The sequence below is a fragment of the Telopea speciosissima genome, chromosome 1 (assembly GCF_018873765.1).
Source record: "Telopea speciosissima isolate NSW1024214 ecotype Mountain lineage chromosome 1, Tspe_v1, whole genome shotgun sequence".
Lineage (NCBI taxonomy): Eukaryota > Viridiplantae > Streptophyta > Magnoliopsida > Proteales > Proteaceae > Telopea > Telopea speciosissima.
In genome coordinates, this window is record NC_057916.1 from 13,278,767 (window position 1) to 13,305,161 (window position 26,395).

Here is a 26,395-nt window from a genome sequence, read left to right on the forward strand (position 1 = left end):
GATTGTCTTTTGTCATGCCCTCATCTTTTTGTAAAAAACCGCTCCATGATGATAAAGTCTCATCTTGTGTGTTGGTCGAAGTGAGAGTAGTTACGTCTATAAAGATTTTATTTGTTGTTTAATGCAATTTATATTTCTTTCATTTTTTTTTTTCTAATAAAACATGAATGGAGCATGCAAAAGCCCATTTGCAAATGACTTTTGAGAGGACATGTACCAGTGACGACAAATCTCTACCACATGAACTAGCTATTTTTGCTTGAAAATTGAATATGAAAAATCACTTAAATGGGTCACATGTCAAATTCGATAGACTATCTCAACAATATGGTTAATGCGTATACAATGTTTTTTCTTCAATCTTTTTATAACCATATTACATAACAAGCATAAGAAAAACCCAATCACATTCAAATCCTCCATAGCATGGGAACGTTTGTATCGACATGTATCATGCCTATATTCTATTTGGATCTCTAGTCTTTAGCTTGATTCTAAACAACCAATTGATTCTACATTAACAAAATTTTCTCATTCTTCCTCAAGGCATATAAACTTTTTGCAATTAAATCCAACGAATGGTCACAAACTTATCATCAAAGATGGTACCGATATAGAACAAATGAATGATCTATATATATATATATATTTAAAAAGTGTTAAGTATTTATTAGTGTTGTTCATGAGAGAGCAAAGCTAGCTATTATCTAATTAAACTATCATGTAGATGGGTAGGGGATACAAACAATAGGACGAAGTAGTTTCCCTTCACCCACCCTGAATGGAGAATCCCTTTCATCCGAGAATGCGGAATTGACCTAGAATGCATACTAGACATAACCTTAAATCTCGCCACTTGCTCTCTCTCCAAGTGGGAAGCTCTTCTGGTCTAACCAGTTGCTGTATGGGAAGATACCCACTTTAAATTAGGGCTCCACTTAAATAGCAGGAGGTGAATTGAGTCTGAATCGGACTATCTGATTCATTCATAAACTTAAAGAATCGATCAGAATATGGATTGAGCCCCTGATTCCGATTCAAATTAGCTGATTCGATCAACTTCGTGGGTGGAAAACCCTTTAGAAATTCAAAGCGTGGTATTATGTTCATTCCAAATGAACGGTCCGATTCATCGCTGACGTAGCTAGTATGACTCTGTCTCATCACTGTTTTGCATTTACCATCCACGTGGTAACGTAGCTGTCGCTGTTTGACTCCAAAACTCTTTACTTATCTTTGGATTCATCGTAGCCCATGATATGGAATACACATACCACTCGAAGGATCTGATCCGTCTGATCAAGGACTAGTCAACAAATCGGAAGATCAGTTTTAGTATATTCTATTATCACTATCAACCTTACACACGAGGTCCCGCCCCCCAACACGGGGGCCGCCACTCCCTTTGGTATGTTTAATATTCTGTAAACGCGGGCCCTGCGATCATATTTACGAGGAATAATCGGATCCGAAAAAAACAAAAAACACTATTGGACAGATTACTTATTGGTCTAGTTTTGGTCCCAACCATGAGGTGGGCTGTGAATTTAGGTTTTTTGAATTGAACCGGACTAAAAGACCTGATAAAGACCAATTAGACCAAAAGAGGGGGGGGGGGGTGGGGGTTTATTTCGTGATTAGCTCGGTTTCAGTCCAGGTTAAGTAAGATTATCCCCAAAGTAGAATCGAGTTGAAACCGGCCAAGACCAAACTATTGATACACTTATTTGTAGGGTAGGCTCAGCGTCTTATGGTCTTACCCTTGAAAAATCGAACCAACCAAACAAAATTTTAGACCTAATCAAACCATCACCTTAAAAGTCTACTATTTCTTTAAAACAAAGGAAAAAAGAACGTTATTTGATCGTGTTTATCCTGCGTTCAAACATAAGAACAAGTGAAATTGCCATCTCACTGCTCGTGAAATAAAAAAACCCATCTATGTTGATGCTTTTGCGCTGGTGTAATGACTACACGACGAGGTAGCGACCTCTTACCCCAAAAATAAATTATCCCAAATCAGACCAGACCAAACCAAACCTCTTCTTTCATTCTTTGGGTTGCTTTTTCTTCTTATTTATGATGCTAATGATAATATATATGATTATACGATCAGTCTCCTCTCTCTCAAGTTTATCTAAATTTTACATATTATTTTGTGCGTATTGTATACATAATACATATAGAGGCAGATTGAGAGAGAGAGAGAGAGAGAGAGAGAGAGAGAGCTTTTTACAAATATTGAGTTTTTGTTGTTTGCAGTAGGAACTAGGAAGTAAGGAGTAGTAAGCGAGTTGCGGCTGTCCATGTCGAAGATCCTTTTTGTAAGCCTCGCATGGATGTTATAAACATGGCAAAGCTGCTACATTGTGTTTTGTGTTGGACACCGCCGTTCTTCGCTTTACGTTCTTTGAAGATTTCACATATTCTCTATATTGTCTAGGCTTTCCCATTCTCCTCTAATTTCTTCAACTCTTCTTCTTCTTCTCCTTTTCCTTACAATACATGCTTTTCTAGTTTAAAGCTTTTACTTTCAAGCACCAACACTGTTAAGGCAACTACTCATCTCCACCTGTTAGAAAAACGTCTTTGCATGATTGGATTCTTAACCATCCACCACTCCCTCCATTCACCCCTCTGGTAAATCTCTCCTTCTCTCTGTATCTCTCTATCTGTTCGTGTGTCTTTGTCTCCCTTTGTTGTTGGCGTCGAATCGTGGGTTCGGAGTAATGGGTCTACCCAATTTTGTTATGATTGTTTGATTTCGTTCGGCTGACGTCCGTAGGCCCCTCTGAGCTTCCAATCCCTTGGGTCTGAAGAGTTTCGATGGGACCAGTGAGGGGGTTCAAGAAGAGGAGGAGGGTTGAGAAGAAGTTCGAGCGAAACGCCTCTGCATCTTCGGAACAGGAGGAGCCTGCCGATTGGTGGGACGAGTTCTCCAAGAGGATTACTGGTATATTTTCCTCGTCTTATCCTCTGTTCCATGTGTTGATATTATTGATATTACTCTCTTTTGGGTTTGAATCTTGTGATGGTGATAATGTTCTTTGCTAGGTTTCCTCTTTGTTCGTTGATTTTACTTTAGTGACATGGATTTGGGTAGTCAGATTGATTATTTGTTTTGTTATTGTTTCCGATACAAGTGTTCCCACGACCTATCTAAAATGCATTTGGATACCTTTTAAGGGGAAACCCAATCTTCCTTCTTATGTCAATTGCTATTTATCTCTTGACTCTTCCCGCTGCCATTCTGGGTTTTTTTTTTTTTTTTAGAATGATTATATTGAACAATGAGAAGGTGCAATGCATATGAAGAACCTAATATACTTGATGGTATTGCTTAAGAAACTGATGAGGACCCATTCCCACTGTCTCTACTTGAAACTTTTAAGGGTTACACAGGATATGCTAACACTTCCTACTTTATTTTAGTTGATTGGCAGCCAATCTATACTTCCACTGCCGTACCATGAAGTCATTTGAAAATAGATCATCCATAAGGAGTTAAATTTCCTTACTTGTGCTTCTGCAACTAGATGGAAATAGAGCATGCTTCTGAAAACAAGACACATTAGCTATTTATACATGTAAAATGTAGTCGATGGCTTATTATAAGCTCTGATGTATTGGGGAAATAGCTCTTAATGTCTATTCTCTCTAAAGAAAAGACTCTTTATACCTGTCAATTGTTAAGGTTTTTAGAAAATTCTCAAAATATATCTAAATTAGATTCAGAAAGTCTAATTTTGTGATAATTTATCTCTTTGGATTTGCAGAGGTGGCATTGGGTCTTCATAATGCTCCAACTATGTTAAACAGAGTTTGGAAGCTAGGGGTTGAATAGATTAAATAAAAATAAAAGAATAAAAAAAAAATGGTTATCATGAAATGGATTAGCCTTATAGGTGTCTGTAAAGCTTCATACTGATGGAGTGGTGGGGCTGGCAATGTTTAGCAATGCCAGGGCAGATCTGGTCCTTTCTCTTTTGCTCACATGGGAGATTCTTTAACAGGGTTGCTGAATCCAATGTTTTACTGGGTGGACATAGGAACAAGTAGAAATTTGATCTACTTAAGGTATTGGTAGAAATTGATCCACAATTTGTGGGGTTTTTTTGTTCTTCAATAGATATTTTGTGGTCCATATTTTATGAAATGGTCTGATCACCGTTGATATGCCTGTTACTTGAACAAGATGTGTAAGAGAATGACTGGTTTGGAAGCCACGGTTGGGCATTATTATTCAGAATGTAATCTAGTATCTGATCTGCTGGAACTGGAGATGCTGTATCTTGTAACTAGTGGTATAGTTGTGTTACTCTATTTCCAGCTAGAAAGCTTTCTGTTTTTCCAGATAACTGAATTTTCCTAGATACTGGGATAGATGCTTGTCACTGTAGTGGAAAAATCTTTGGTGGTACCATCCACTTTAACCAATAAGGTAATTAAAAAGAATGAAATATAAAAGGGCTGTGGTATGACTTTTTTATGGAATTGTACAATCTCAAAATTGTTGTTTTCACCAATGATTGGAAGGCCACCAGGGTCACTTAGATGCTAAAGGAATCTGACTTCATGACCACAAAGAGGGTGGCTTAAAAAAAAGGTACGCACTATATTGATCAATACGACCTGATACGGGTCGATATGGCTTTATAATATTGGTCAGTGGATACCCTTTATACTCATTTTATAGATACATTGCTTCAATTTTTGTTTTTTGTATGGCGAGTATGTTCGTTCTGTGCACAACATCATCTTGGTTGCACCATTACATGAGACTACTTCCAACTCTGAGTTTGAGCCAGTCCACAACTCTCTATGGTATTAGACTATTAATTCATGTATAAAACCCTACCATTTATACATAATCAAGTACAATTGGCTCATCGTACTTTGTTCTCCTTTTTATACATGATATATTTTACATATTTCATATTTATAGTGTTTTGTGCTTTAAAACTGTTTTTTACATGCCTTTTTTGCGTTGCTATGCGTTTCTTGACCATTTTAATGTGTATCTTTAGTGGATCTTGCATCTTTCCGATACAATACTATACGTCTCTCAATATTACCCTTCCGATACGATACCTGATACTAATACTGAAATCCTTGGTTATGGGTCCTTTGGAGGAAGAAGGCATTTCGTACAGTGCATCTTGTTGGGCCTCTATAAAGTAGAGCTTTTATGCTTGCTAGCTAAAATCCATTAAAATTTTTAATGGAACTCAAATTTGATATCTGGTAAATTGCATATAATTGCAGTTGAGAAGCATTATAATTGGCTTGTCTGTAGTGACAGAGGCCGTTGTTATTTATAGACTGGTAGTAGGGCTCATCCTCATGAAAGGTCACATCCGTGGTGATGAAGAGCTTGCAGGAAAGGGGATGATAACATTTGTAACCTTTTTGGGAAGTAGAATAACCAGGGAAGATACACTGGAAGGCCCATGGGTCCAATTTAGACCAAGACGGAGAAGAGTTGTGGGCGAAGCAAACACAACCAAAGACACGGGGAGGAAGATGGGAAGCAAGGGAGGGGTCTGGTAGTTGACTTACCGGTGTTTTAAAGTCAAGAACATTGGAAGGAATGCGATTGATAATAAATACAGTAGTAAGAACAACATCCCCCCCCCCCCCCCCAATAGAATTTAGGTACTTGGGTGACTTCCAGAAGATGTTGGTTCTTACGCTCCGGAATACCATTCTGCTCAGGTGTACAGACACAAGAAGTCTGGGATAGGATGCCATGTACATCAAGATATTGAAGAAACAGACCATCGATATATTTTGTTACCTTATCACTCCAGAAGATCTGTGTCTGGGCATTGAACTGAGTCCGAATCATGGTGTGAAAAGATTGGAAACAAGAACAAGCGTCGGACTTAGTTCGGAGAATATATACCCAAGTCAGGTGGGTACAATTATCAATAAAAGTGATAAACCATTTGAACCCACCCCGAGCAACTATTCTAGAAGGGCCCCATAAGTCAAAGTGAATAACAGAAAAAGGAACTGTACTTTTATTATCATTAGAAGAATAACTGGACTTAGTATGCTTTGCAAGCTCATAGATATCACTAGAAAGTGATCCACAATACAGTTTTTTATTAAAGAGGGAAAAAAATAACTTAAAACACGAAACGAAGGGTGACCCAGACGGCAGTTCCATTGATGTAATTGAGTGAGAGCACTGTCTTCCCCAGAGATGTGAGCTGAGACTAGAGAAGGTGTAGTAGTGAGATCCGAATCCATATAATATAGGTCATCTTGTACCCTACCATATCCAATTGTACCCTTGTCACTAGATCTCTAAAAACACAATGAGTGGAATAAAAGTGAACACAACAGTTAAGGTCAACAGTAAGACGGTAATAGAAAGTAAATAGGCACAGAGGTTAGGGACATGCAAAGTAAATGACAAGGAGATGGTAGGAGAGCAAGTGACAGAACCTTTACCAGAAATTGCTGGGAGGGAACCATCGGCAACTCAGACCTTGTCCTTACCTGAACAAAGGAGATAGGTGCAGAACAAGTCTGAGGAGCTGGTCATATGATCGGAAGCTCCAAAAATCAAGGAGCCAAAAAGGACTAGAGTGAGAAGAGGCATGAAATATGCCTGATTGAGCTAGATGAGAAGTAGGTGAAGTGGAAGATGCCATGGTAGGGGTTGCAGTACCAAGCTGTGTCATCATACACTGGAGAGCAACCAGTTGTTCAGAAGAAAATGGAAAGGCACTGGCAGAGGTCGTGTTGTCTGTGGTTTCAGAAAGATGAGCTTGTGACCGAGCAAAACCCTGTTTCCCACCACACCCTCCTTTAGGACGACCATGGAGCTTCCAGCAGGTCTCTCTGATGTGTCGAGGACGCCCATAATAGTCACACTTAACTGGGTCTTTTGCAGGGAGACCAGGTATAGTGGTAGAGCTAGGAGAATATGAAGCCTGAGGTGTAGTAACAAGAGTTGAACAAGTGGGGACAGCAGAGGGCATCATTACAGAATGGGGCCGGTCCTCATGTTGAAGTATATAATAAGCCTGGAGAAGTGTGGGAAAAGTGTCTCTGCTAAGAACCTCAACACGGATCTGATTATAATCCCAGTTGAGGCCAGTAAGAAAATCATACACCCATTCCATTTCACGTTCCTTCTTGATGTGTCAGCATCAGTAGTGCAAGCCATGGGAACAGGGTGATAAAAGTCCAATTGCTGCCATAAGGTGTTGAGGGCAGCATAATAAGCAGAAACGAGTGTTGAGGGCAGCATAATAAGCAGAAACGGATAACTCCTTTTGAGTAGTTTCACGGACTTGATGACCAATCTCATAAATCTGTGCATAATTACTGGTTTGAGCATATGTATGCTTAACAATATTCCAGAAGTCCTTAGCAGAATTTAATAGAACAAAGCTAGGACTGATTATTGGTTCCATAGAGTTCAACAAGGACTTTATAAGAGCATCATTAGCTAACCAATTATTCGTTGCAGAGGACGCAGTAGGCATCGGGATGTCACCAGTGAGGTACCCCGAAAAATGATTGCCATGAATAGTAAGGAGGCAAACTCGTGACTAGGCAAGATAGTTCGTCCCATTCAAATTGGTGGGTCCTGATTGGAGAGATGGGTAATGGAGAGAGGATCCAAAATAACTCAGTTCTCTACCCCTAGAACCTCCCAGGGAAGTGCCAGTACTTTCCGTCATAGAGCCGGGATGGTAAACACCCAAAAAAGATGAGAAGTACCTTACGAAGGTGCTAGAGCATATAAGCAAGGATATGACATGAAGAGAGAGCCTGAGAGAAGCGGGCTGCAAGGAGGCAAGGGCATAGCAGAGCCACACAGGGAGCAGGCAGTGGTCAAGCAAGGTGGCAGCGAGTAGGCAAGGGGCCTGGCGGGGCTCACAGACGGTAGGTGAGAGGACAGCAGGGGTCGTGGGGCCTGGCGATGGCTAGGGAGGGCCGACAGGGGTTGGTGGTGGCTAGCGGTAGGCGTAGGGGCCTGACAATGGCCAGGGAGGGCCGACAAAAGGTCGATGGGGGCTTGCGGAGATGCGCAGGGGATTGGCGATGGTCTACGGGAGGCCGAGAGAGCGGCAGCGGTTGGCAGGGCCAGGGCGGCCTTAGGCAGAACCAACAGGAGCCACAAAGGGCTCAGTGGTGCACGGTGGGGTGGCGGTAGTCTATGTAGTTGCCATGGGTGCGGTGAAAAGAGGAGGTTAGCAGTGTATCAGTGGTGGTTAGCATGGTGTGACATGCATCAAAAACATGTTCAGTCGACCATGCTGAACCAACAAGGCTGAAGCCTCGACGGTGGTGGAAGAACTCCTTTGACGGCGAGAAAAAACAAAAATATACCCAAAGAGTATTGGGCTTTGATACCAATTTGAGAAGAAGAGCTTAGAGAGTAGATTGGCTTGTCTGTAGTGATAGAGGCTGTTGTTATTTATAGATTGGATAATGGATTACAAATATGGTAGCTAAGGCCGAGTCATAATACAGTCACAGTCCTTAGCCTACATACAACGAATCTAGACCTTTAACCCTTATCCTTAACAATTGCCTATTGAAGCCCTCACATCATTGGCTAAACTTGGATGCATAGATAGTGTAGCATGTAGGGAACCCTGTACTGAAGTTTTTTACCTCTCTCTCTCTCTCTCTCTGCCACACCATTATTTTGTTACCCTCTAAAACATTTTAACTGATTGAGCTAAGTTAAGTCTAACCTCATTTTTTTTTTTCTCATTTTCTGCCATCTACTACCTTATCCATCATGTTGTCATCAAATTCACCTGTGGTCTGACCTTTTCATAGTTGGATAGGAATTAGAAGCTGAGTATCCATCAAAACTGTCAAGAAGATGAAAACCATTAGATCTAGGAATGTAGTCAGAAGGAAGGTTCTTAAGTGGGTCGGAAATGGGTCTATGATTGGGCCCAAAAGGGTTGGATGGAGAGAGGGGGGGGGGGGGAGGGAAGCAATGTTGGTCTGAGATTTTGTTTCCTCCGGATGCATGGAGAAATTGGTTCACAAGGTTCTTTTTCAGAACCTGGTCCACATGTTGGTCCAAGACCAGCACCAAACTAAGCCAAGACTAATGTAGAAGGAGTTCAACTAAGAACCACTCTACAGTAGGATCGATAATAGTTGCAGCAGAACACCAAAATAGAAACTAAATCAGAATTAGTAACTTAGTGAATAAGGACCAAACCAACAGCAGGAATGGATCCAAAGTGGGATCGAGTGAAGGCCTAGGCAAGGGTGGTTTGTGTTCCAAATATCAGTCAATTCTAATGGCTGGTTGTGAAGTTATTCAAGTCTGAAGTTTGCAGCAGATTCTGGGCAGAACTGAGATCGCAGGTGCAGCAGTCCTTCACTTGATTGTGTAAACAGCAGCAGCAGTACTTGGTGATGATTATGGATTGATTCAAGTCTTCAAAGAGTTCTCCGGCAGCAGTTTATTGCAGTCACAAGATGGCAGCAACAGTAGGGGTTGATTGGAATAACAAAAAAAAGAAATAGAAAATTGAAGGATAGATAGAAAGGGGATAGGGATAGTAGGGGGGGGGTAGGCTATCTCTGCCTTGGGTCTCTCATCCACAGCTATCTCAGCTGTTGAAAGGCGAATTCTTTCTCAGAAGTGGAGGCAAGCATTGCTTGTAAATTTCATTTATCAATTGGTGACTCTCTCTAACAATGGTGCCAATTTTATAGCTTAGGCAAGCTTACAAAATGGAAAGTAAGAAGATAGAAACTTCCTAACATAAATTAGAAAGTAGGAAATAGAAACTACTAAGGCTTTATAGGATCCAGCCTTCTAAACAAACAAGGAAACAAAAATAGAGAAACTAACTACAATTAGAAGCTACCTAAATGCAATAAAATTAACTTTCTAAAACTGAAAATAGAAACTAAACTTTGGCAGCATTAGGATAGGATCTTTCTCCACTTGATGGGCCCACAAGATCTTCTAAAAAGTATCCCCACACAAGGCAAATATGGGCTGTGACACTGTTAATGTGAACAGTACCTTGAACAGTGTTTTGGTCTTGCTTTCTTCATATTTTGATCTTCATCACAGACCTTGCGGATAGACTGGCCAGGACTTGGCCCTGCTGAGTTTATTTTATATGGTTCTTTTTTTTCGTCCACTTGGGTCCCATTATTTTGGAACAGCTGCTGGAGAAGGCTTTTGGTATTCTTAGTGTGTCTTTTAGAATTCCAAGAGTTAGTTAATTTGCTTGGTTGTAGTTTTGTATGTCTTGTTTTTTGTTTCCTAGGTCTAAGGGTTTGTTATCAATGTATGGGTTTTAGTTTCTAAGTGTTGGGAATTCCATTTAGTCTTGGAATTTCAACATTCCATTTAATTCAAGTTGATGTAACCAAGGGGTTGTTAAGCCTCCTTTTTCCCTATCTAATGAAATTATGGGTTGCTGTTACAGCTTCCACAACATTGTGAAAAACCCCTCTCTCTCTTGAGCTTGAATGCTTGTGTTACTCAAGTAGCTGTGTGACTCAGCATTTACCAAGGTGGGACTCCTTCGGCGGGCCTAGGTTGCCTCCTATGGCTGGTAGACCGGTGGGACTCCAGTTCTACCAAGTGACTCAGCATTTGCCAATTGTTTGTTGCATTGTCTAGGTCACCAACATGTTCTAGTGATCATAGGAGAAGTGGTGTGACTCAGCATTTGCCAATTGTTTGTTGCATAGTCTAGGTCTTGTACCAAGTAGGACCTCGGACAGAGCCTCCAAAGACCCATGTCTCAACCCCATTTAGATGAGAATCTCCTGACATGCTGGGCTGTGCCTCTTTCCTCTTACTATCTTTCATCTTCCATTTTTCATTTTTCTATTTATTTTCCATCTCTTTCCCCATATTTGTTTCCCTTTTTGGTTAGAACTATGTTTTTCCTACTTTGTTTTGTTTGGATCCATGTAGCCGACCGCATTAAGTTGGGAAATGGCTGAGTTTGTTGTTGAAAGTTTATTCAAAATAGGATTTAAAACTAAAGGACACCCCCCCCCCAAAAAAAAAAAAAAAAAAAAAAAAAAATGTATACCTGCAAACAAATGTAACTGAAAAGTTGCATTTTTTGCTTGCCGATGATTGCAATGTAGATGAGTTGAGTCTAAATTCAGGTTTCCAGGATGAGGGGTATTGCACTAACAATTTATTGCAAGGGCCAGTAATCTCCACTCCAACTCAGTCTTATGGCCCTAATCCCAACTACTTGGGATCAGCTATGCAAGTTTTGTTCCACCATTTGACTCTACGTATACTCCTATAGCTAATGAGAACTACATTGGAATTTATCATCATAGGGAGGGGGTATATTGATTGAAAAAAATTTGCCTATCAAATTAGTGCTGGCAGTGAATATGTAAAGTGTAAAAAGTTACAAGTATGATACATATTTTTCAAGAATACATTGCCTGTGCATATTATTTGCATACTTCTCACGAGTTTACCATGGAGAAGGGTGATGAAGTGGATTGTTGTGTGATTGATACATTCCTTCAAAATTAAAGGGGAAGTTTTAAAAGATGGCTAGAATACCACCCACGTTTTATGGAGAATGATGGGCAATCAAGAACATACATGCAGGGAATGAGAGCGGTTGAGATGTGGTTGTTGAGATAAATAAGTGGCAGTACTTAAAAGGACAAAATAAAAAAGAGTGCATTGATTGGAATTTATGGTAGCTCAATAAGTGGTGAGATGAAAGTCGATTAAGATGGTATATCATGTACAACAAAGACCAAGGACTGCATTACTGAGGAGTGGTACAGTGAAAGTTGAAATCACTGAAGGGAAAAAAGAACTGGAGTCTAACATGAAAAACTGTGATATTTAATGGAAGATATGGCCTTAACGTGGAATGCTAACAAATTCCTTCACTTGAAATTGGTTGAATGCTTGAATTATGTGCGTCTATGCTATCAGTTTGATGACATCTGGATTTGGAATTTACATGCCAAGGGACGCTTTAAGTTTCCTTCTAAGAAGATAAAAAATTCCTAGTCAGGGGAAGATGACGCAGTGAGTGCAACTACATGGCCAAGAATGGGTGGGGTTTTAGTCTCACATTGGTCGGGCAATGTACGACTGTTAGGCTTATGACCTGGGAAGGGCCTCTCCACCCCGAAGCTCAGGCTTATGGGTTGGACCATAGTGGCTGGGATATGGAGAAAAGCTATTAAGGGGATGAAATATGTTATTAGCCAAACTTTGGTCTGCATTCATAATCAAACCCCCCCCCCCCCCAAAAAAAAAAAAAAAAAGAAAAAAAAAGAAAAAAAAGAAGAAAGAAACTGTAAAAAACAAATCTAACTATCTAATTTGTCTCAAGCATTGTCTCGTTCTCTATTGCATTGATTAGCTTTGAGTCGTCCTGGAAAACCATGGCAGGTCAACTTAGTTAATAAGTGACTTGTATTATACATTTCGTGGGAATCTTACTATGAATTTATAATGAAAAAGAAAAAGGAGTGAAAAGGAAATGCCAAGCATGAAATTTATGGATATTTTAGTGAATCAAGATCAGTTGTTTTTCAATTGTATCACTAATCTAGATACTCTTGACTAGTTATTATAGTTTTATTGCTAGAGTATATCGTATTTAGTTATCTCATTAATTTAGGTACTCTTGATATGCTTAAAACCCTAATATCTATAAATTGTTTTTCTGAATTACTAATTACAGTTTACACAACAAACTCAAATTTCCAGCTCCAATTTAATTTAGAATCAATGTCACTTCCATGGTCTCCACCCCCTGGGGTTTAGGCGGAGAAGAAAAATTGGGAGGTAGACCCATTGATCCTTCCTCTGTCCTTGCTTTCAATGAATGTCTAGAAGAGCTAGGTATTGAGGACCTTCGTTGGACCGGTTCCCCCCGTACTTGGAACAACCGGCGTGTTGATCCTGATCGCATCGCCTGCAAGCTGGATCGTTTTCTCTCTAATGAGGCTTGGCTCTCCTCCTTTCCCCACTCCCTTGCCAACTTCCTCCTCCAGGGCCTTTCTGACCACTGCCCCTGCCATATCCTTATCCACCCCTATTCCTCCTTCGGTCCTAAGCCTTTCAAATTCTTCGACATGTGGACCTCCCACCATCTTTTTCTTCCCACCGTCCTCGAGGCCTGGCACACCCCGGTCTCCTCTCCCTCCCTCCCCCTCATTGCTCTGACCAGGAAGCTTCGCAATACCAAAGCTGCCCTAAAAAGTTGGAATATCTCCTCCTTTGGCAATATTAATGCCAGGCTCTCCTGCTGCAAATCCAATCTCTCTTCCGTCCAAGCTAGACTTCAATCTAACCCCCTCAATCCCCTCCTTACCTCTGAGGAGAAACTCCTTTCTGAGGAGCTGTTCTCTCTCTCCTCCTTGGAGGAAAGTTTCCTGCGTAAAAAATCCCGCATCAAGTGGTTGGAGTTGGGTGACTCAAACTCTGCTTATTTCCATAGGTCTCTGAAAGCAAGGCTCAACTCTAACTCTATCACCCTTCTCCATTCCCCGGATGGATCCACCCTTACCTCGGTAAGTGACATCAAATCTGTAACTATATCCTTCTTCTCTGACGTGTTCAATCCCCCCCCTTTTCCTTCCACCCCCATTCCCCCTGCCCTCATCAACAAATTCCTCCCTCCCCTTGTTGCGGATTCCCTCATCAGCATCCCCTCTGATGAGGAGAGAATCAAGGCCATCCACTCCCATAAATCCAATAAAGCTTCCGGCCCTGATGGTTTCGGCATGGGTTTCTTTCTTAGCTGCTGGGACTCCATCAAAGGAGACCTCCTCAAAGCCATCCGCAGCTTCTTCTATAAGCCTAGCCAGCTAGCTCAGGTCAACCAAACCTTCATTTGCCTCATTCCGAAAAAAGAGGGAGCATCCTCTCTTTCGGATTTCAGACCCATCTCCCTCTGCAACCTCATCTACAAATTCATAGCCAAAATCCTTGCCAACAGAATCAAGGCAATTATCCCTTCTTTGGTCAGCCCCAACCAATCCGCTTTCATTCCCGGGAGAAGCATTGCGGATAACATTATCCTTTGCTCTGAGATCGTGCGGGGTTTTGACCGTAAATCTCACTCTCCAGCTACCCTCATGAAAATTGACCTCCATAAAGCTTTTTACTCCCTCTGGTGGGATTTCATCTGCGGAGTGCTCTCTCAAATGGGCTTTCCCCCTGCCTTTGTTCGCTGGATCCATGCTTGCATTTCTACCCCCTCCTTCTCAGTTCTCATCAATGGTTCTCCGGCTGGCTTCTTCCACTGCAAGGTGGGTATCCGCCAAGGATGCCCCCTCTCCCCTTTCCTCTTCTCCATCGCCCTGGAAGTTCTCTCCCGCAGCATCCAATCCAAGACCGATCTCCACCTCATCTCCCCTTTGCCGAAATGCAAGCACATCAACCTTACCCATCTCGCCTTTGCAGATGATCTGATGATCTTCTCTAAGGCCTCTCACTCCTCCATCTCTGCTATAATGGACTCTCTCCACCTCTTTGAGTCCCTCTTGGGCCTTCGTATTAACCTCCTTAAATCCAAAATTTTTCTCTCTAGCATCTCTAATTTGGACCGGGACTCCCTTCTTACCCTCACTGGCTTCTCCATCAGCTCCCTCCCTGTCATATACCTTGGGCTTCCTCTCATTCCGGCCAGACTCTCTTTTCACCATTGTACTCCCATGCTGGACAACATCCGCAAGCGTCTCCAGCTTTGGAATAGCAAACTCCTCTCCTACGCGGGTTGCCTTGTGTGCGTCCGCTCTGTCCTGCAAGCTTCATATAGCTATTGGAGTGGGTGCTTCAGCCTTCCCAAAGCCACTATCCAGGTGATGGAACGTCTCTTCTGTGCTTTCCTCTGGAAAGGGTCAGACACTTCTAGATTCCTCCATCCTGTCAGCTGGAAGTCTATTTGCCTCCCTAAATCCGAACGTGGTCTTGGGATCCGGAGAATAAAAGACTCCAACATTGCTGGTATTCTCAAGCTTATCTGGAAAATCTCCTCCCATCAGGATTCCATCTAGGTCACCTGGGTCTATTCTCATCTCCTCAAGTCCAACTCCATTTGGACTGTTCCCATCCCCTCTGACGCCTCCTGGATTTGGAGAAAGATCCTTGCTCTCCGCCCCCTGGCCCTTCGAGGTATCTCTTCTTCCATTGCCAGAGGATCCTCCATTTCCCTCTGGCTTGACCCTTGGCACCCCCTAGGTGTCCTTTTCAGTGTGCTTGGCCCCAGGTCAATTTACTCTTCTGGTCTTCCCAAAAATGCCCCCCTTTCTTGCCTCATTTCCTCTGGTTGTTGGTCTCCCCCTCCCTTTCTCAATCCTTCCATTGCTTCTCAGATTTGGCCTGCTCTCCCCCCCCCTCCCCCCTTCCCCCCCCCTCTTGGCGATAGATTCATTTGGTCGCCCTCCCCCAATGGCCTCTTCAGCACCAGATCAGCCTGGAACTTTATTCGACCCACCGGCCCCATCGTGCCTTGGCATAGCCCAGTTTGGTTCAAAGGCCATATCCCTCGCCATAGCCTCACCACCTGGAGAACCCTTCGCCTTTGCCTCCCCACCCAAGCATTCCATATCCACCGTCATATCCCTGTCTCCCCTGCCTGCTCCCTTTCTTGGAATGGCCTTGAAGACATCCCTCACCTCTTCTTTGACTGCCCCTTCACCTCTTCTATATGGAAAAAAGCCCTGTCCTCCATTTGGCATCGCAACAGGAGACCCCTCAATTTTGAGCGAGAATGGCATTGGTTGGTTAAAACTTTCTCAGGTTCCTCGATTTGAAACACCATTGGAAAGCTGGTTTTTGGAGCTGCTATTCACCACATCTGGTTGGAGTGCAATCTTAGGAGATGGACTTCCAACTCTCGTTCTTTTGACCTGATTTGGAAAGCCATCTCCTTTGAAGTGTCTTCCAAGCTCAGCCATGCTCATCTTCGCGCTGTCAGGGACAACCCTATGAATAGGCATATTGCTGGTTTTTGAGGCCTTGATCTGCCCTCCCTTTTCCCTTCAACCTCTGCGTAGGTTGGCTGTTTCTCCCCCCCCCCCCCCCTTCTCCTTTGTATATTCTTTCTTTGTCCTGCCCCCTCTTGGGGTAAGGTAATACATATTATTCACCCAAAAAAAAGAGTCAATGTCACTTATTTGAAGAAGGATCAGCGATGAGCAAAAACAACTTATATTCAATCAAATCAAAAGAAATTAAAGGATGAAATGTAGAAGCAAAATATATGGAAGATAGAGCAAGAAGGGGATTCAAAACAACATAATGAACTCCCCAGCCCCCATTGGTTAAATTGTTGGGCCCCAATTAGACGATTGATATGCTTGAATAAATTTAGCCACTATGGAGGATGAGGCTAACAGGCTCAGTAGCAAAGAAGTCATAGACCCAATCAAAAGCCCAGTACTTTGGAATCTTCAATGCTGGAAATAATAACATAAACTATATTAAGGATGGTGTAGCAAGTACCTCTTTGAGCTGTGCAACTACCTTCTGATAAGAATTTTTTTCTTCTTTACATATCATGTATGACCTGGTTTAGAACCTTGAGCTATTCTATCAATTTTATTAAAGAAAATTAATTCCAAAAGTAGTGGACCTTTTGTTGGGTGAATTTGTTCCATCACAACCCTATTTCTCCCTAGAGGAATTTTTTTTTGGGTCTGTTTTTTTATTAAGTGTGTTTTTGTGTGTGCATTTGTGTTGGAGAGAGAGAGAGAGAAGTGGGGAGGGAGGTAGTAGGGCTGTGGGGGTTTGGGCATTGGGTTGGGGTGTCTGACTCCGCCTAACATGCTCCTAATTTTACAAGGTATCTGGGTGGGTATCCTGGGTTTTTCAAATACCCTCACCTAATAAAGATCATACCTTCCCAAACCATTAAGGGTGGTGGAGCAAAAGGGGGGGGGGGGGGTACCTGCTGTTTCCAGATAAATACCACATGAAATAAATATTTAAGTAAAATCCTATTCTTTTTAGGAAAAAAAGTTGCATCACACTTTCATACCCGTACTTGGAACCCCCTGCCTCTTTTAGCCACATGGTTAGTCATTTGGCAAGTGACTGGGCCCCCTTGATAGGCCATCTGTCAAATTTCATGGCCTGTCTCAACCCTATGGAGTAAGGACCATTATGTATGTGTTTCCCCCTTGGTTTTTTAATGGTTCCTTTGAGGTCATTTCCAAATCTCTTCAAATAATTTTTAGGACTTTATATGGGCATGTCAAGTTGGTCTGAAATTTTGAGCAAGAATAATTTATGATGTGGAAAACATGTATCCACCAAAATTTGGGTTGAAACAAATTGCATTTAGGGAGATGGAATTGGTTCTTGGTTTAGGCATGCTGGAAACCAGCTCCCATTATTTTATCTAAATTAAAATAATTTTCTTTTCTACATGGGTTTTACTTGAAACAATCAGAGCCTAAATGAATAGTATTACAAGTTTTTACTATATTTGGATAAGTTAATGTAGTTTCAAATGTGACTATGATACATGTTATTGTTTAATATTATTTCGCTCAAATTTATTTCCATGCTTTTGAAAAATTAATTTTGTTATAGGTATTGATATTTGTCACAAAGATTAGTGAATCTCATAAAGTTCACATCAGCTGGACCCAGATGTGCCCTTTGAAAACCCGACAATTCCTTTGTGGCTTAGTCCCAATATGACAAATATTTGCCAGCATGAGCACAAATTCTTAGGTTGATAAATTCGTTGACCCTTGAAACAAAACTATACCAATACAATTATATGTCAGCTGTCGATTTGTCCACAGCTGGTCTTATAGAGATCTGTTTCAAGAATATTAAGATGCTAAAATTAAACATTTTTTTTTGGAATTTATTACTCGAAGACATAATCATATTGGTCCCCTTTCTGAAAGGATTTCTGCATTCAGAAATCCATGGACTAAATTTATTCCCTCTCAAGGTTTCCCTAAAATGTCTTCAAGTACATATTTTAACAAATCATGTATTACTTGTTTTAAACTTTTAACAAGGTCACGGTCACTTAATCAAACTAGTCTGAAAGTGGTTAAGAACTTGATTGGTACCTTGTGATCCATATCTAGGTCTTGTACCAACCCAAGCTTTTGGATTTTTGTGCATAACTTCAAATTAGAATGATGCTTGTGTGTCCAATTGATGTTTAAATTATGGAAGAACGATGATGTATGCCAAAGGAAAGAAATACTACTTATTTATTATCACAAGCCATGCATAATCAGGAACAGAAGTCTATTTTCCATTCATGTTACCGATGCCATACTTCTTTCTTTGCTGGCTATCCCTCTTGTTAAATTCTGAGCATTCTTCTTTTGCATGGTATTGAGTCTTAACTCTGATTTCCTAATGTTTGGGAGCTAAGATTTTACTCTTTCCGAAGAATTTGTCAGCTTCAATGAAATATTTGCATGTCTTTCGATTAAAACAGTTTATTGTAAGATCATGGAGATGAGGACTGAAAGCATCTGGCATTCTTCCTGCTTTGCATGATTGCAAAAGGAATATTGAATACTTGTTATCTGAATGTTCACATTTGTGACATGACTCTTACTCTCTTTTTTCAATTCGTTTACAGGGCCCTTGTCTCTATCAAAAGGTTTGGATAATTTTGAGTCTGTCTTCAAGATCTCAAGAAAGACCTTCAACTACATCTGTTCACTTGTGAAAGAAGATTTGACATCTAAGCCATCAAATTTCACTTGTACAAATGGGAAGCCCCTCTCTATAAATGACCAGGTTGCTGTTGCTCTACGAAGGTTAAGCTCTGGTGAGTCACTGGTGACAATTGGTGAATCATTTGGAATGAATCAATCAACTGTTTCTCAAGTTACCTGGAGGTTTGTGGAGGCCATGGAAGAGAGAGGGCTTCACCACCTCCAATGGCCTGCCACAGAAGAGGTGATGACACAGGTAAAATCCAAGTTTGAAAGGATCCGAGGCCTCCCAAACTGTTGTGGTGCAATTGATACCACTCACATCATGATGTGTTTGCCTACAGTGGACCGCACAAATGATATATGGTTCGATCATGAGAAGAATCACAGCATGGTCTTGCAGGCAATTGTTGATCCTGAAATGAGGTTCAGGGACATTGTCACTGGATGGCCAGGAAGCATGAGTGACTCCCTTGTGCTCCGCAGCTCAAGCTTCTTCAAGCTTGGTGAAAAAGGGAAGAGGCTAAATGGGAAGAAGATAGAGCTGTCTGAAAGGTCAGAAGTAAATGAATACATAATTGGAGATGCAGGGTTCCCCCTTCTGCCCTGGCTTCTCACACCCTATCAGGGGAAAGATCTTTCTGAGACCAAGGCCGAGTTTAACAAGCGACACTTTGCAACCAGGATGGTGGCACAGAGGGCCTTGGCAAGGTTGAAGGAGATGTGGAGGATCGTTCAAGGAGTGATGTGGAGACCTGACAAGCATAAATTACCAAGGATTATTCTTGTGTGCTGCTTGCTGCACAACATTGTGATTGATCTAGAGGATGAGGTCCAGGATGAGATGCCCTTGTCTCATCACCATGACTCTGGTTATCGGCAGCAGATCTGCGAATCAGTTGACAAAAGTTCTTCAATCCTGAGAGACAAGCTGTCTCTCTACTTGTCTGGAAGACTTCCACCTTGAAACAGAAGCCCATCTCAGATGCCCGTTTTCTTCTCTCACGGAGACAGTTTTTTGATGATTATTGGACTGACTGATCATGGTTGAATTGTCTAGTTAGAATTGTTGATTTAGTTGTTTTTACAGGAATACTTGTGACAAGTGTCTTTCACCCGAAGCTACTGAAGGTCATATTTCCTGTCTCAATTCCAGTGTACAGAATCAAGATTGGGACAGCAGATTGCATATGCATCATTCACAGGTTCAGAAGGCAATGACTGCAAGAATGAGGAAATCCTTCTCCAGATAAACATCCTGAACTGCGTCACAGAATATCAAGCTTTTTTAAGCATCTCCAGCATGATTTAGTTGCCTTATTATTTATGTTCATTTAGATCTTCATTCTTCAATTTATTCATTGTCATCCTGTCTATATGTGCGGTGGTATGTAACAGGATGGGTGCTAGAAGTACTCTGGCCCTGGCAGAAACTCGCTGCCCAGTACTGCCGGTAATCTCAAACTTTACGTGGGTAATCATATGCAGTTGGCTGGCCACAATATGAATTTTGTCACAGTTATGTTCAGGTAGTTTTGAAGGTTGTTAATGGCAATTTTATGGGTTTAAAATCTAGGAATAAAGCCAAAAGAAATATTCTCCAGTCAACTATGATGACAGTTGAAACAGAAACCTGCTAGCTCGATGGCAATTCAATTGAGGTTTGCTTGGAGTGTTTGACAAATATATTGGATTGTCCTGTTGAGCATTGAGCCACCAAAATATGGACGATAAAGGAGAAAAAAAAATGAAAAGCAAGAAATGCCCGATAATTTGAGCGAAAGTTTTCCTAGTCTTTACTTAAAAATGAAAAAGGAAAAATCCTAATCTTGCAGGTGTAGAGGGTATCTCTAAATCGTCATAAGTATTTGGAACAAGGCAAATTGGATAGAGCTGAAATTTTGAAAACAAGTTAGCCTGGAGATTCACTACTTATATGTCAAGTTGAAGTCAAAATTAGAGTTGTTTAATTAGAAAATTAAAGCTTTATAAATCGAATGAAGAAATGAAACCTTTTAAAGAAAGAATGCACACAGTTGAGAATATAAGAGACTGCACAATATGTGAGTGTATATGATTGTATTTGTATCACGGTCTGAAGTTTTACATGTGATCAATCTAGATCATTTCAGATTGATCAAAGCTGTGCTCCGAAGCAATCTGCTTTCTTGTTCGCAATGAAATTGAATGTGGTGGTTTGACTTAGTGTGAATTACTCTTTTTTTACTGGCTTGATCGACTTGAATCAATTGAGCTTTTGATCCAATTGGTGTACTAACATCCTAAATGGACGGACTTGAAAGTCTACTTCTTCCCCAAGTGTGCTTCAACCCTCCGATCTTGTCCCACCAGACTCTGGGGAATTGGCTGAGCACACCCCTTACCAATATATATACATAGACTTCGCTTGGTTTGACTATGGATATGGAGCAAAAGATGGCATTGGCAAAACTTGGCGCTAGTCTAAAAGTACCTTATTGACCTACCTGTCTAGAAAAACTTTGGCTGAATCCTAAATTCTTGATGTGTTGGATCATAAAATATAAATGAGACATGAAATTTGACATGTGACTTATTAAAGGGAAGGGGGTCCCATCCTCATTCTAACCAAAGATCCTCCATGTGACTCTAAAAAAAATTTGTACCAAAGGATTGTGGATCAGTTCATTTTACGCTGGATCATTACATAAACTGATATTTCGAGTTTACAAAAAAAAAAAAAAACCCCAATCCACGAATTATTTTATGAAAAAAAATCAAGATGTGATTTTGAAACCCAATCCATGAATAATTACGCTAGGAATGAATGCACTATCTCTTCCTTAAAACCCAATCTATGAATAATTTTATGAAATAAAATCAGGATGTGATTTCGATAGCCCATTACTTTGCTTATAGAGTTAGAACATCTAAGCTTTAGGTAAATGTGTCAAAGACAATGCTTAGTTTACCAAAAACAAAAAGACAATGCTTGTGATTTTCTTTCTGTTTAATTAATATTATTCTGCTTCTCATATATTTAAAAAAAAAAAAAAAAAAAAAAAAAAAAAAAAAGCTACATAAAGGCTGGCCCAGCCAAAACCACTTTACTAGAAGTGCTGGCATCGTTTCAAGAGTCGGGTCCGGTGGATCGACACCGATCCGGATTCCGATCAATCTGACAGAGCTGATTCACACCGAAAAACCTAGATCCTAGAATCGCTGTGTTTGGATTTGAGGGTCAATCTGGGGTTCTTGGACCGATTCCGTCTTTTAAAACCTTGAATGCTGGAGGCTGGAGCCTTGGAGCTAGGGTTTAATAGTTGAACAGTCGTGGTGATGGAAGCGAGGAAATTGCTCAAGGACAAGAAGTTCTGGTTGGCATCCTTCCTCATTGCCTGGGCTGCTGGTCTTCAGGTAAAATGAAATTGCTGTAATATCAACTATGATTCATCCAATTGCCTCTGTTATTCCCTTTTTCTGTTCCTCCATCAGTGATCGACATCCACCGTTGTCTCTCTCTGGAAAATTCTCTGCAGGGGCATATGATGTGGTTACAGAAGCAGGACTCCTTCAAGCAGAAGTTTGGTACCATCAATCAGAACGAAGACGGACAAGAATGATTTCCAATCTCTCTCTTTTCCTGTGACCTGCGCGATTCAGATTCAATTTTCAACTTTGTTTCTTTCGATTGCTTAAGCTTCCTCACTGGATTCAATCCTTGATTACGGATATCTCAGAGTGGGATGGCATCGGCGTCGGTGTACGAGACGCAGGCGGATCTGCTGTTATGCTACTACACTTGTGTAAGAAATGTAATATTCTTGTCTCTCGGTTTCGTTTTTATGATGTGAAGAAATTTACCTGAATAGCTTATCTCCGTGCTTTCTCTAATTCTGGACTCTGAGATTGTATTTACCATATACAATAAAAACGTAATAGGATTAATAGACTGCAAAGAAAACCATAACAAAGTCACAAACTCCAGACAATCCTTCAAAATCCATAGGTAGAGCTGATGATTAATGAAACTTTTCATTTCGTCACCCGTGTCCATTTCCCAATTTTCCTTAGGAAGGGAAGCCCACTGTACCATTGTGCCAATTTTTGGGTCAAGTAGGTCCAATTGATCTCCATTGATGCATTGCAGAACTCTTATCATGTACAAGCAAGTGCACCTCTTTTATGTATTCCAGGGTAAACCTAGAAGTTGTTACTGTAAACCTGTGGCAATGAATTTCAGAACCATAAAATGAGAGAATTAGAAGTAGGGGGGTGAAGATGAGATTGGACCTCAAGATCTGGCCACAAATATCCAAATCCTTTTGCATACATATCAAGTTTCAGTCTAGATAGAGTTGGCTATATAGTGAAAGAAAGGAGTTGGTTCAAAACAAAGTTGATGGCTGAAAGCACAATGGGAAATGCCAACACATGGGTGTATATGATTGAATGTCGCATGACATAATTTGGTGGGTCATTGAAGAAACCCTTTCTCGATGGGCTACGCAAAGAACCTTTTTTGCTACGTGGAGGTAGCTTTCTTTCTCCCATAATTCATTTAGTGCCATGACTCCTTTGAGCAATCAAATTATGTCAATGCCTAGTAGAACACAAAGGGAGGGACAGAGAAGGGTGGTAGCAGATATAAGGAGCTATCAGTGTTTGGGGTCTGTCAAAATCCATCATCCCAAAACAAAGTTGAAGATGCTCTAGCTACATTTTATTTATCAAATCCAATTGAACATGTTGGTTGCATTGGCATCCTGATTTTTGGATAGATGTTCAGAAGGAGGGTTTTAGTTACCATGTATGATGCTAGTTTTTTTTTGGTGAATATAGTTTCTCTGCCGTATAAACAGGTCAGGTCTAGAGGGTATCTCTAGATGAGCACAATTATGTCCCATGTGGTAGGCTAGATGAGAATGAAGTTTTGTGGATAGACCCCCAAGATCCATTGTTCACATTTCAGGTGTCTGCCCAAAGTTGGTCATGTGGTGAACGATTAAAATCTCTAGGACTACCAAGAGGATGCAAGGGACTATAAAGGGGTGCATGGACATAAATTGGAGAGTAAGCCATTATACTTATTTTTTGGTAAACGAGTAAGCCATTATACAGTAGTGTATTATGTATGTGACTGAATTTCAGTATGAGTTTTTTTTTTTTGATTTTTTTCAATGGTAAGAAATAAATTGAAAATAAACTAAACATAGCGTTCAACATACTCCCTGAGATAGAGCTACTAACTTTTTTGATTCTAGCATGTAGCTAGATAATGTGCAAAACTAACAACCGACCTATCTTGTTTTAGAATCTTCGTAGACTCAAGGGTATGTAGTTTCCAGTTCAACTAAGAATCAACTCAGCAGGCAGGATCTTAAACATGATCAATAAATTCATATTCAAGTAACAAAATCACAGCAACCAATCATGACCAATCTTGAGGTTCTGCAGAATTCTCAAAAAAAAAAAAAAAAAAAAAAAAAAAAAGAAAAGAAACTGGCTTCAATCGATCATGGACTTCAGCCTATTATTCTTCCTTTGAATGATTTTCAACAGGTCCTCAAATTTTAGAATAGAATCTCACGCAGAAATTGATTGAAAAGAAAACAAAGATGGAAGAAGATAGGACGGGTTAAAGTCTCTGGCTCTTCCGTTGGGCCTCTCACCCCTCACTCCAACTGCATATCACAGCCATTAATGTTTATAAACTTTAAATTGATTACATCAAAGGGGCTTTCCTTGCCTGGAAAAGAATTCTGCACAGATTTAACTTTATCCCAAATAGAAACTACTTACAAGGTATCCCAATCCCAATCTAATTAACAAACTAGAGTCTCCTAGAAAAGGAAACTACCAATCACATAAAACAACCTATAAATAGAAACTAATTTTTTGCTAATAAACCCCCCCCCCTCCCCAAACGTAACGGATTACATTTTTTCCTAAAATGTAGGACTATGTAAACTGGAAAAAGATCTTCCTAAGCTTCTCTACGTATTGGCCCTGGGGCCCACTCTAAAGCTGGAAAAAATCTTCCTTCAAGCTGTTGGTCGATAACTAAACTTCGGTAGACTATATGCTGGTTCGATAGGCTTGAACAAACCCAGAATATGGGCTAAATACATTCTGGCTCGATGGACTTAATTAAACTCATAACATGGGCCAAGTATGAAACAATTTTGAAGCCCACACGATGGACAATGTACATGTACTGCATCACAAGGCCACACATTCTTCCTCTTCCCTCGGCTTTTGTTGGAATACATGTGTACCTATAGTCTGCACATGTAGAAATAACCTTTTGCTTAAAGTGAATGACATGAGCCCAGCCCTCTTCTTTGGAATCAGGGTTAAAGATTAAAGCTATCATTCAGAAAAGCAACATGACAAAACTAGGGGTGGGGTGATATGTTCGGTGGAATAACAAAACCTTGTAACCTGGGGATCAAAGGATTGTTCCAAATATTAACTAGTCAACCATCCCTAATACGCCAACACAATCTTTATAATTGGAATAACCTTCCTCAAAACTATTCTACATCTATGATGCCCCTTGTGTGTGAGGAAGCTTTGAGAATTAAAAAATGAGAAAAAGTTCCTGTGCCCAGATATAGGATCGCATAAAATTACCCCTCAGCCCCCAGTGAACTAAAAAATTACATTCAATTAAATGCTCCTGAAATTGCTATTATTAACCCCTGCACTGATGCAGACATTACACGACTAGACAACGATCTCTTGCCAATGTAGCTTTTAATATCTTTGCTCAAATTTTTTTTTTTTTTGGGGGGGGGGGGGGGGGGTGGGGGTGGGGGTGTGGTTTGTTTTAAAGTTAATCTCCATCCCAATTTTAGTAAAAGAGTTTTATCATGAAACTGACAAGGTCGAATCCCCAAACCACCTACACTCATAGGTATACAAACAGATGATCAAGGAGGCTAAGCTTGACTCCTAAAACATAACCTTCGCCTGGGCATCTAGCTAAGCTAGACTCCTAAAATCTAATCGTGGAACAATAGTAGGCCATAGTAGCCCAGGCAAATGAATTGGAAGGTTGGTTAGGCTCCGCCTCAAGGTGATTTCATTATGGGTTTTCTTCCCTTGTACTATGCCTAGTGAGGTATAACGCTTCACTACTTGTCACATGGCAATACATGAGCTTATCCATGTGATAAATGATAACTAAGCATTTCATTGGTACAATTTCAGCTTAAAGTGACTAGAGAAAATGGTTAAAATTACAAAAGATGCTGTTTTGTATTTGATATTGATGTCCATTTGATGGTAATTTGGTAATTTTGTTAAAACTTTGAATCAGATTATGAGCAACTTTCCTTGCTTACTTTGAATTAAAATTTGGACATTAAAATGTATTTGATGTTTCTCTTTCACATGAAGTAATCCATATATTGCCAAGTGGAAAATAGTGAAGTATCATTCTTCATTAGGAATTGCGATGCCTAGAGGGACCATTTTATTATTCTAAGTTTTGCACTCATTGTTTTTAACTCTTTGGTTTTTTTTTAATATTTTTATTCCCCCAACCCCACCCCTCACCCCACAACCTTTTAGCATCAGAAATGACGGTTGCATATATACTTGGAAAGCAAGAGAACTAGAGAAGGAAACCTCACAAATTAGGACACTCCTTGAAAATTTTGACTGAAACACCTCGAAGGGATGCGTCACGCAGTACGTAAAGTTCACGGACATTTAATTAATTTCCAAATGATGCTGTGAGTGC

General features: G+C 40.6%; 2 protein-coding genes across 2 annotated transcripts; both read left to right on the forward strand.

The window, feature by feature from the left end:
* The first annotated feature begins 2,689 nt into the window (after nt 1-2,689).
* On the forward strand, nt 2,690-25,737 carry LOC122649078 (protein ALP1-like). The gene is made up of 4 exons (XM_043842440.1): nt 2,690-2,953; nt 18,588-19,977; nt 20,627-20,630; nt 25,727-25,737. Exons 1-2 carry the CDS (start codon nt 2,827-2,829, stop codon nt 19,631-19,633), a joined length of 1,173 nt encoding a protein of 390 aa, XP_043698375.1. The 5' UTR covers nt 2,690-2,826; the 3' UTR covers nt 19,634-19,977; nt 20,627-20,630; nt 25,727-25,737.
* Nucleotides 21,954-22,612, forward strand: LOC122649079. The gene is made up of 2 exons (XM_043842441.1): nt 21,954-22,062; nt 22,185-22,612. The coding sequence occupies exons 1-2, from the start codon at nt 21,985-21,987 to the stop codon at nt 22,266-22,268; spliced, it is 162 nt and encodes a 53-aa protein (XP_043698376.1). The 5' UTR covers nt 21,954-21,984; the 3' UTR covers nt 22,269-22,612.
* Nucleotides 25,738-26,395: the final 658 nt, after the last annotated feature.

Coding starts and splice junctions, on each gene's coding strand:
- LOC122649078 (XM_043842440.1), top strand. CDS start 2,827: ATGGGACCAGTGAGGGGGTTCAAGAAGAGGAGGAGGGTTGAGAAGAAG. Junction 2,954..18,587: donor GTTCTCCAAGAGGATTACTG/GTATATTTTCCT, acceptor ATTCGTTTACAG/GGCCCTTGTCTCTATCAAAA.
- LOC122649079 (XM_043842441.1), top strand. CDS start 21,985: ATGGAAGCGAGGAAATTGCTCAAGGACAAGAAGTTCTGGTTGGCATCC. Junction 22,063..22,184: donor CCTGGGCTGCTGGTCTTCAG/GTAAAATGAAAT, acceptor AATTCTCTGCAG/GGGCATATGATGTGGTTACA.